The sequence below is a fragment of the Rhinopithecus bieti genome, unplaced genomic scaffold (genome assembly GCF_001698545.2).
Source record: "Rhinopithecus bieti isolate Rb0 unplaced genomic scaffold, ASM169854v2 scaffold_17667, whole genome shotgun sequence".
NCBI classification, from domain to species: Eukaryota; Metazoa; Chordata; class Mammalia; order Primates; family Cercopithecidae; genus Rhinopithecus; species Rhinopithecus bieti.
Genome location: NW_016809668.1, coordinates 1,821,383 through 1,832,981, shown reverse-complemented (window position 1 = coordinate 1,832,981; position 11,599 = coordinate 1,821,383). Strand labels below are relative to the sequence as shown.

At 41.9% G+C, this 11,599-nt stretch overlaps 1 protein-coding gene and 1 long non-coding RNA gene across 4 annotated transcripts in view; one reads left to right on the top strand and one right to left on the bottom strand.

Annotated features, from left to right (window-relative positions):
* Window positions 1-11,599, top strand: part of SLC24A2 (solute carrier family 24 member 2) — a 271,049-nt gene that overhangs the window by 224,394 nt on the left and 35,056 nt on the right. For all 3 annotated transcript variants that reach the window (XM_017890099.1, XM_017890101.1, XM_017890100.1), the window contains one exon: window positions 9,139-9,279. In XM_017890099.1, coding sequence (XP_017745588.1) covers window positions 9,139-9,279 — 141 coding nt within the window. The remainder of the gene's footprint in view (window positions 1-9,138; window positions 9,280-11,599) is intronic.
* The window catches only part of LOC108540847 (uncharacterized), a 45,002-nt gene that overhangs the window by 3,510 nt on the left and 29,893 nt on the right, over window positions 1-11,599 (bottom strand). Inside the window, exon 2 of the long non-coding RNA XR_001888784.1 lies at window positions 5,127-5,300. This is a non-coding gene — a long non-coding RNA (uncharacterized LOC108540847). The remainder of the gene's footprint in view (window positions 1-5,126; window positions 5,301-11,599) is intronic.

Sequence of the window (11,599 nt, the reverse complement as noted above, 5' to 3'; positions counted from 1 at the left end):
ATAATTAAAAAAAAAAAAAAAGAAAAAGAAACTATTGATATCACTAAAGTCAATGAATGCTTGATAAATATTGGATAAGTGGACACATGGAGGTACAAAATTTTGGCATTTTCCACCTTCAAATCAAATAATTGAATTATAGAATCATATTGCTGGAAATGTTATAATTCACTTAGTCAAGCTTTTTTTCTCCTACATGTCTTTGAAGAAATTGTTTTCCTAAATATTTACTTTAAATAACATTTGTTTGAGTGTTTACTATGTGCCAAACACTCTTCTAAGTGCTCTTCCTGGATTATCCTAGTTAATTTTATAACAACGATGTTATAAAGTCCATTCTTTTACATTTAAGACAGCCTTGGGCTTGACTTCCTATTTAGTAGAAAACCATATGAAAAGTGTGTCTTTGTCTCTTGATCCCCTCTCCAACCATCCCTGCAATTAGGTAAGACACTCTCAAGATGTCTTCTCCTAAGGAGCCTCCCACACACTCACTGTAGGCACACACCTTTTTACCAGTTTCCAAGGAAATCTAATTGGAAAAATAAAACATGCCACCTTTGTCAGAGAGAGTATTTTTAATGCTTCAATAATGAAGGAGGAGGGAGGTAGGAGGAGAAGCAGATAGTTCCTTGTTTAAAGATGATGCTGTTTTTGTTGTGCATATTCTTCTCGTGGGGCTCTGTTGGCCTTTGAACACTGAATGTTGGAGTCTGAAAATAACCTATCTCCTATTTCAGTTCTTGCTAAAGTTAGCCCCAAGAAAGTTTATTGTTATAAAGGCCTTAATCCATCTTCTACAATGTCCCCCAGATATCCATTTTAGAAGTAGCCAGAGCAAGATTATCCACAGTTATGGGAATCAGGGGTGACATCAGCAATGAAGTGCACATAAAATCACAAGCCCTTATTTTGGCCATAGCGCACTTGGTTGCCACCTCCTCCTACCTCAAACTGAGCTAAATCTCTATACTTTTTTCTTGGGTAGAGATGCTAAAGAACAAGTCTTTCTTCCTAACATATATTTGAGGTCCTGATATTCATTGATGACTTATCACCTGCACTTCATTTTTAAATTTGCACCTAGGAACTTGGAGATGTTACTCAGTGAGCTAAAGGAGAGAAGAGGGCATCTCAGTGGCCCCTACTCTCCACACACCCCCAGGTCTGCCCTTCATTTCACTTTCACTGCTGCTGTAGATGTTACATGACTCTGAGAAAAGGAAAAGAATATAACATTCGGATGTTTCATATAACAGCAAAGCAATATGAGGCCAGGAACAGTAGCTCACACCCATAATCCCAGCACTTTGGGAGACCAAGGCAGGAGGATCACTTGAGTCAGCCTGGGCAACTAAGTGAGATCTTGTCTCTACAAAAAATAAACAAAAATTAGCCATGGTGGTACATACCTGTAGTCTCAGCTACTTGGGAGGCTAAAGTGGGAAGATTGCTTCAACCCAGGGAGATGGAGGCTGCAGTGAGCTGAGATCATGCCACTGCAATCTATCACTCTAGTGTAGGTGACAGAGTGAGACCCTGTCTCAAAAAAAAAAAAAAAAAAAAAAAAAAAAAAAAAAAAAAAAAAAAAATTGTGAGCCACTCAGACAATTAGAAATTAGATTTAGGCTCAAGAAAATAGAAAAAAAAAAAAGTCAATTAAATGCTTCATTGCCGGAGTCTGACCCATGAACCCAGGCTGCACAACAGATGAATAACATACTCAGACACTGATATTCAGTGAAAGAGCAGCTAGGGGGCCAGGCCACTCACAGAGCTGTGGTAGCCACACACCTTGACTAGCTGACCCTGCCAGCATTTTTTCAGCACAGATTTAATGACAAAGGCTTTGAGTCAGCACCACTACAGGGTAATTACACACAGATAATTAAAGGCCAGGTTTCTGGAGACATGAGTAAACAAACTATTCGGATAAACTCCCTTGTATTATTTTGTACCTACTTCTCACCCTCTGTCCCAGGATAAGAGCCACCGCTTTCGGCTCATTCTTCCCCAAAGCTTTGCAAACCGCCCCCCGACCCGCAGGCCTTCCAAGAAGGTTTGCTTCTCTTTCCTGTAATTTCCTCTTACAATTTTTCCCACCACCCTGACTGAACTGTTACACTTCATGTTTGCTATACCTAACTTTTATTTTAATAGATTAAATTTATTACAAAACAAAGCTGAGAAGCCTGGTATGACTGGATGTAAAAACCATTTGTATCTATTTTTAGGACTAAGGAAAGGAGGGAGTGTGGAATAGGGGAAGATCCTTAAGCTGCGAGTTAGGGGTTACTGAGGGTTGGCCTGGCACTGCCACTTTTCTTCAACAGGTCACTCCATCTCAGATTCCCTACCCATCAAATGAGGGGGCTGGTCTCAAGGACAAGACCTTTCCAATTAAATTCTGGAGCTCCTTATCTTGGGGCCTAAAATTCCTACTCTAAAGGACTGCAGACATCTATGATTGCAGCTTGTCTGTTGTGATCTATTATTGTCCATATGATTAACTGAGTAACAAGTTCTTGTACAGGAAGGTAACCCACATTAAAACATCCCAGGAGACAAATAAGCTCTGCCTTGCAATAAGATAGTGTTTAAAGGTCTGGCAGGCCCTAGAAGCAGTAAGATGCACTAATGTTTTTAAAGTCAATGAATTATGTTTTTACATAAATACGTAAGTGCTGATATTCTATTTTGAGCCAGCATCATGCCACACTGAAAGGGCTTCCCAGTGATAAGAGGTGGCACTCCTAAGTGTTGAAGTGAGCCGGGAGAGAGATGTAAGAACTTCACTCCCAGCCTGAATCAAGCCTCAGCTGGGATTTAGGCAAATCTGGGTGATCCTCTGAGATTACTCCTTGTGAACTGGTGTTGAGATGTTATTACCAGTCAATAAAACTGAACTTGAATTAGGCCTATTTTCAGATGCCTCCTGGATTTTCACTTTAATTCTCTGACAGGAGAGATTGTGTTAAAGCGGGTTCTCCTTCACTCTGGAATCTTGCTCAGTGCTCTTCACAGACAAAAAAAAGTAAGAAACTGCGTTGCCTCCAAGAAATATTTTTCTGGCTTCTGAGGCAACCTCTGAACTTGTGAATCCAGCTCAGGCCCCTCCACCGAAGACCTGATGTTTATTTGGGGGCAAACATCTATACCAAATTCAAGTGGAAAAGTGTAAGATGCACATGCAAAGAAGCTGAATGGATTCTCATGATGCTATGAGAATCTGGACCGGCTACTGCTGTACCTCCATTTACCAGATAAAAATAAAGACAAGCTGATTTTACCCCTTCCAGTAGATGCGAACTGACCTCTGAAACTCTTCTCTTCTGTGCTCTGTAAGAGTTCTGATGGCCAAACCTCCAGATTTCAACCTCCAGTATTAATAAATGAGTCCCAGAAGGTGGTTATCCATTTGTTACCAGTTGTCACTTAGAATAACATTTATATTCTCTTTCTCAAGTCTTTTTTTTTTTTTCTTTGAGACGGAGTCTCTGTTGTCAGGCTAGAGTGCAGCAGCGAGATCTCAGTTCACTGCAACCTGTGCCTCCTGGGTTCAAGTGATTCTTCTGCCTCAGCCTCCTGAGTAGCTGGGATTGCAGGCACCTGTCATCACACCCAGCTAATTTTTGTATTTTTAGTAGAGATGGGGTTTCACCATGTTGACCAGGCTGGTCTCAAACTCCTGACCTCAAGTGATCCACCTGCCTTGGCCTCCCAAAGTGCTGGGATTATAGACCTGAGCCACCGAGCCCAGCTCTCAAGTCTTTTCAACCTAATACAGTTACACTAAAATTTCTATTACACCACTGAAGAATGTTACATTTCTTTAGTCGTGCCTCACCTTTTTTCACAAGATTCGAGGCTACTTACAAAAATACGTCTAATGAAAAAGGATAAAATGAATGACTTTGAGAAAATACAGCTCAGGATGAGAAAGGACAGTAGTAAGACTGGAACACGGTGAGCACAGATCCAGCCCTGTCATTGTTGGGAGCAGGTTACAAATTTGGCTCTGAACTCTCCAGTGAACAAAGCAAAGAAAGAATCTTATCAATTATATGACTCACAGTATTTCTAAGATTTTTTAGTTTCTCAGAAGAAGTCCGACTTTTCTTAGTGCTGAGATGTGACAGCTGTTTCTCCCTTGAGTCCTCATAAAGAGAACACTAGATCAGTTAGGATAAACTTGCACTGTAAAAAACCAAAAACTCAAAACAACAATGGCTTGAATAAGATAAAAAATTTTTTGAGAGTGCTCTTTTTATTATCCTTGTGAGAAAGAACATATTGTGATGTGAAGTGGGTGCGTGACTTGGGCAGACTTTCCTATAAACAGCGAGAAAACCAATGTTAAGTCCTGCATTTTGACACCTAGTCTAGTGTTAACATGTGGTCCCCTGACCTGCATTAATAAGGTATCTTATAGAGAGACCAGATTCCTGCTTCCTGTGTAATTCATAGAGCGATCCCAGGCTGCTCAGTAAACGAAGTCACAGCATGTGGGTGCCTTTGTCCCAGAAGCATTGCAATCAATCGTAAGTTTCAGATTGTCTCTCAAGTCAGTATAGGCAGTCCAGGGCTTGAATGGCCCTTGATGGGTGTCAGAAACTCAGAGCCTCGCATATTGTTCCTCTACCCCATGGCCCAAGATTTTCTTCTGCTGTGGGCAAAATGTCCTCTCCAGCCATCAGGAAGGAGGACGGAAAGATACACCCCCACCCTTTAAAGACAGATCCAGGAAGTTGTGTGGCGGACACTTCTAATACATCCTTTGGCCAGAACTTAATCACATTGCCACACCTGGCCAAGAAGGCTGAAATTATTCCAGGTCTAGCTGAAAGCAAGCTTTCTATTTGTTAAAGCAAAAAGGCAGTACTGTCGTCCCTTGGTATCCATGGGGGATTGGTTCCAAGATCCCCAAGGATACCAAATTCCACGGATGCTCAAGCCCCTAATATAAAATGGGGTAGAATTTGCATGTAACAAATATATATCCTCCCATATCCTTTAAATCATCTCTAGATTGCTTAGAATGACTAATGCAATGTAAATGCTATGTAAATAGTTGTTACACTGTACTGCTTTTTATTTATATCACTTTTTATTGAAAGTTACTTTACCACAGTTCTGGAGGCTAGAAGTCCAAGCTCCAGGTGTTTGGCAGGGTTGGTTTCCTTGGAGGCCTCTCTCCTTTGCTTGCTGGCACTGCCTTCTTGCTGTGTCCCCCATCTTCATGTGGTCTTTCCTCTGTGCACAGGAACCCCTGGTGTCTCTTCAGGTGTCCTGATCTTCTCCTGTAAGGACACCAGGCAGATTCGATTAGGACCCACCCTAGTGGCCTTGTTTTAATTTAATTACCTCTTTGAAGATCTATCTCCAAATAAGTCACATTCTGAGGTACTGATGGGGAGAGGGGGTGTTGCAGCTTCAACATATGAATTTGGTTGGGGAAGAAGGAAGGGGCATGATTGGGGGGAACACAATTCAGTCCATAATAAGCAGAATAGATATAGGGAGACAAGCAGTAGTCTCTTGCCACGTAACCTGCCAGCATCCCTGTAACTGGATAAATACTGCAGTAATTCTTTGGAATCTTCTGTTCTGTCTCACCTTTTAAATCCAAGACTCCTCGAAAGCACGAGTCCCAGAATTAAATGCAGTGCTTTGCACCTGTAGGTGCTCAGTGACTGCTTGCAGGTGTTGGTGGTGACTGCTCACGGAATCACAGCCTGAGCAGACACTGGAACTCAGGATTCCTGATTCTCTACCACCTACTCCGCCCAGCATGCTGCACTGACTCTTGTAAGTTCTGACAACTAACACACCACCACCCACCATGTGGGAACTTAAAGTCATATGTTTTTGTGTCAGATTTTTCATATCAAAGATTACAATGCCCTAAAGCTTTACACAATTCTAGGGCTTCTACAGAGACCCCAGCAGATATCAAACTATTTTAAGCCCTTATATCAAAAGCCATTTGAATCCTTTCTGGACCATTTTGCTTTGTTTTGTTTTCTATGGACACTCTGCAGAAGTTTTAGGAGGTAAGGGTGAGTTGTCACAAGGTCAAAGCCAGCATATCACAACTCTAGGAAAAGTTGGAAGATCGCTGCCCTAACCTCAGTTGCCTCTCCCCTGGAGCATCCAGTTTGAACAAAGACAAAATGAGCCTCAAACTTGGAACAGTATTTTTTTCTTCCACTTCTCTAACCAGCTTGCAAGCTGCCTCCCATTGAGTCAGAGTGAGACTTTACTTGGCAAAGACAATTTCACCTAATGTATGCCAACAGCCTTGTCCCTGGGGTACCTCTCAAATCCACCCCAGGATTCTAGGCTCCTGTACTTCCCTGTAGCAGGACTTGGCCCCCAGGAGGCTGTGAAGTTTCCACGGAGGGCCCTGTTGGCATAGCCTGAGACATAGTCTCTTCTCCTAGTCCATTTCTGCTCTAGCAACAGCTACCTCCAATGCAGCTTTGGAAGCTGTACAATATAGCTAATTGTTTGCATTGGACAGTAGTGTGTTTAGAGCTTATACATCCAAACAGACTATTATTTTCTGCTATTTGCTAGTGGCAATGCCTGCCTGGTGACTTTGGCAGATGGAGAAAGGAGCTAATCCGTAGGTTATAAGCAGAAGGGTTATTGATGAAATGTCACCATCTGTTGGTGTCATTAAAATGATATGAGTCATAAAGAGTTGCTTCTGTGTTTTATCAGAAAAAGGTTAGCTTGAAGTTGAGAGAGAAGTTGCTAGATTGTGGATGGTGGTGATGAACAGAGCTGGGGGGAGGCATCAATCCCAGAACGGGGAGGAGCCTTAATGAACTCATCAGCTTGATGGGTCTTCAGGGAAGCTGACTGACCCTCTGCTCAAAAAAAGTCATCTCTCATGTGAGATAGGGTATTTATTAAGAATGATGCAATACCCCAAGGCTCCCATGCCTATTTCTGGGACATCTTCCAGGAGGTAAGGGGAAACTCATTCATTTGGGTTAAACAAGAAGGATCGTATCTGGGAGGGAACAGACAGGAAAACATACCTGTCTCCTTAATCCACACTGGCCCCATGACACAAAGATTATTCACGTAGCTAGCTGACACCTTGGGAGGCTGGTGAGCCCAATAGGGAATGATATTCTGTACACCTGCTATATCCACAAGGAAGAGACAGAGGTGGCATAGAAGAGGGACCAGAGCCAGCACACCAAGCTTCCATCAAAGATTTCTTCCATTTCAGGATGGAAGAAAGCAATGGATGGAACAATATGTGAATTGCATAGCAAAGAAACAGGGAGTGTGAGGTGTGTATTTAATAAGGATCCAGGGTACCAAAATAAACTGTGCCAACTTCCTGATTCTGCCTTATTATTATACCTAATCCCTTTAATTCCATCATGTTTGCTGTTTACAAATTCTTTTACCCACTGCCAAGGACATATACCCAAAGCAGAAGAACCTGTTGTTACCAACCTTTTTCAACATGGCTTGGCATCCCTTTTTTAAATTATTATTTCAAATTGCAACCCCTAGAGAGAGTTGAAGAGATTGTATAAACCACGACACACACTTTCGGCAGTACCTCAGGTTTGCTAGGTAAATAAACAAGACATAGCATTGCTGCGAGCCCGGCCTCGAGGCCAGCTGACCTGAGCCTGCCCCTCCTGCCACCTCTGTAGGGACACAGGTGCTGGAGGGGTGCACTGTTACTGTTTGAAAAGTGTGTGGTGCTGGAAGCAAAAGCCCCAGGGGTGGGAGCTTTCTAAAGTTATTTATATGGTCTCACAAAGGAAGCATCAGTGGAAAAGTTCCTGTTGATATTTTTAGATCTGATGCGTGGTCCACTGCTGCACTTTCATTTTTAAACAAGCAGGGAAGGGAGTGATTGATGATGTCTACAGTGCTGTTTTGGAAGTGTTGAGGGCTCAGCTGACAGTCTAATAGTCACCCCCTGCTGGGCCCAGATCCTCCATCTCTTCCAGCCCTGACTTCAGAAGCTACTGACTTCAGTGGCTGACAAATAAAACGCTGGCCACTGGCTGCCAAGTCAGAGACTCTGAAGTTTTGTCCCTGGCTCCAACACCCTGTGCAGGTTCAATGTCTTGCTCGACTTCTATCTTCTGTTTCTGAGGACTGAGGCATATGTTTGCATAAGTTGTCTTTGGCTGCAAGTACAATGGCTTAAAACTTAACTGTGGTTAAGCAGGTGACCAACTGACAACCTGAGAAGGGTGTAGGGGTGAGAGGGAGAAATGAAGAGAGATCAGTCAGTGGGTACAAACTTACAGTTAGATAGAAGAAATCAGGTCTAATGTTCCTTGGGAGACTAGGGTGACCACAGCTAGAAACAACACACTGTATGTTTCAAAGCTAGAAGAGAGGGCTTGGAATGTTATCACACATAGAAATGATAAACGCTCAAGGTGATGGAGGCCGCAAATACCCTGACTTGATCATTACACATTCAATGCATGTAAAAAATACATGTACCCCATAAATATGTAAAATATCAATGAAAGAAGAAAACACAACTACACAAAAATCTATGCACTTAGTTATTCCAAGGCCAGTGGGAAGTTAATCTCTCTTAGCAGTATTACTGAATTGTTTCTGTGGTTACTTTCATTGGCCTGATGAAAATCAGTGTTCAGAAAAAAAAAAAAAAGAGAGAGAGAAAAAAAGAAATTTTAATTTTTATCAGTGTTCTCCTTCCCCAGGAGCCTGAAGCTTGTGGCTCTGTCTTCAAGGAAATGGAAAGATGGGGAGATGGTGGTCATCAAGTCTTTTCCTCCACAGATAGTTTTTTATAAGAAGCTCATGAATCATACTTGTAAGCCCACTCCAGTTGAATAATCAGTTGATGAACATGAGAAGCTGAAGAGCATTCAAGAGAGAAAAGAACATTCTTACATGCTCATGGCTGGGCAATGTATTATTTGTTCCTAGGACTCAGACTGTGACAAATGAGGTTTACTTACAAACCTCAAAAACACACATATGAAGCTACTGGAACGAGTCTAGAAAACTGATAAGACATGGAGTTTTCCCCTTGTTCTGTGCTCCTGCTGTTGTGCCTGTGTACATTTAATATTTTTGTTTGTTTGTTTAATTTTACCTCTTTTTCTGCCACAGACCACAGAGACAGCTGATGATGAGGAGGACCAGCCTCTCAGCCTTGCCTGGCCTTCTGAAACCCGCAAGCAAGTCACATTTCTGATCGTTTTCCCCATAGTGTTTCCTCTCTGGATTACCTTACCTGACGTTCGCAAACCTGTAAGTAAAGCATTTTTAAAATAGTTTCCTTGTAAAATGTATGGTACATAACAGGGTGCATAGTCTGCTTCAATTTGTGTTAAAAGGGAAAAGGAAATACACTTGTATCAAAATTTCACATGTACCCCAAAAATAGATACAACTATTATGTAACCAAAAAAATTTAAGTTTAAGGAAAAAGAGAAAGTGACATATAAGAAGATACAAATTTCTCTCAGCAGATACACAATCATACTGATTGTTCAAGTTATCAAATCTGCATAACAAACTACCCCAAAACTTAGTGGTGTGAAACAACCATCATTTTAGTCTGCCCTTGGATCCAGTCGATCAGGAATTTGAATAGGACACATTGTGGATGGCTTGTCTCTGCTCCATAATGTCTGTGGCCTGAAGTAGGAAGACTTGAAGGGTTACGTGTATCTCATCTTGGGGCTACAATCATCTGGAGGCTTCTTTGTCGTTTCTGGCACCTGGGCAGAAATTATTCAAAGACTAGGCTCAGCTGGGGCTGTCTACTGGAATGCCTAAACATGGCCTCTTCATGTGACTTGGGTTTCCTCACAGCATGGTGGCCTCAGGATAGTGAAATGTTTTATGTAAGAGGTGAGTCAGGACTCCAAGGTGAGTGTTGCAGTGTCAGAAGGCAGAAGCTGCATGGTCTATGATGATTCAGTCCCAGAAGTTACATAGATTCACTTCTCCTATGTCCTACTGACCAAAGCAGTCATAAGTGTGTCTTGATTAAAGGGGAAGGAGACAAAAAGTTTACATAGAATACATCAGTGTCATGTAGCATATCACTCTCCTGTTGGGAAGAGTGTCAAAGAATTTGCAACCGTGTTTTAAAACCACCACAGTGATTGTCTCTGAGAAGGTGAGAAGGGCAACTGAAGGTCTGAGGTGGGAAGATTACTCACATTTTCTTGAACATTCTTGTGACTATGAACATTATTAATTAATTCAAAAAATTTAAAGAGATGCATTTATGTAATATAAATGCCTACATGTCTGATGTTCTCTCTCTTATGTTACTATCATTACTTTAATCTATTTTATTATCTACCATTATCATGTACTGGGTGCTCCGAACACAACATCAGCCAAGTACACTCTGAGTGTAGACCAAATCAAGAGTATGCCCCCACCCACTGTTGTTGAAGTGAGTTCTTGGGCTATTAGCCCCAGAGGTGAAAGAACTAATGAGAGAAGGAGAAACAGCTCTACTTACTATAGCACCACACACACAAACTCATTCAACAAAACTGTATACCTAATATGCACCAGATTCTGTACTAAATGTTCCTCATGAGAGTCTCATTTCTGCTTGGAACAGCACACAGTATACTCGGAAATCCAGTCCATCCCAGGGCTGGCCGTTGCAGGAAGCAATGAGAGAAGCCCCAGCGGCTACCCTGCCCGCGCTTCAGGGACTGGCTCTCAAAGGGGGACTGCACAGGGAGGAGAGCATTGTGGACAGCTCCACTTTCTTATTCTGTGCATCAGCCAGGGCAGTTGTCATAACCCAGGTAACAACTGCCTTGATTGATTCTTGTTGGTTTGCCAGCAGTTGCCAATCAGGAGGCTTTGATCTTCTCTAATACCTTCTTGATCTTTCAACTCAGATTGGCAAGAGGATGAACATTTTGCCCACCTTTATTCTAAAAGTCCTTCCCAACCCTGAGAGCCCAGGGCCTTGAGTTATTGGCCCACAGTAAACTATATTATGTAATTTCAGGAAACGTCTAAGGCAGGAATATGTATATTGTTGGCATAAATAGAAAGTTAGGCACAAAGAAATTAGCTAATTTATACCTGGTCATTTCCTAGAAGGTAGGGCTGAGATCCAGACCCAGGTCTATGTGACCACATGGCTTTGGCTTTGCTTCATATTTAGTGATGCCAGAAAGTAGAAAAAAAATCATTTTTTAAAAAAAAATCATTTCTAAAAGCACTTGGAATAGAATATTTTGCTAACTTTCAGCATAATTTATCATTAAGTCTTCAAGAGCTCCTTCATTTGAAAAAGAAGAAAAACCCCATCCCATTAGCCTGGTCCTTAAATAATGCAGCCTAGTGAAGAGCCATGTCTTGTCAAGTAGACAACAAGAAAGGACTTCTTGTAGGGACTCCCAACAGTATAGGTTTCCTGGTAAAGGATACATGACACAGGAGTGGCTCGCTTAAAGCAATATTTAAGTTTCTTTATTCAAGATACCATTATACAGCATCTGCACTATGCAAAGGCCTGGCTTCCTGAAAACCCACAACCAAACAGCTGAATGTGTTTGATTTTTCTTGGCTCACACCACATTGACAT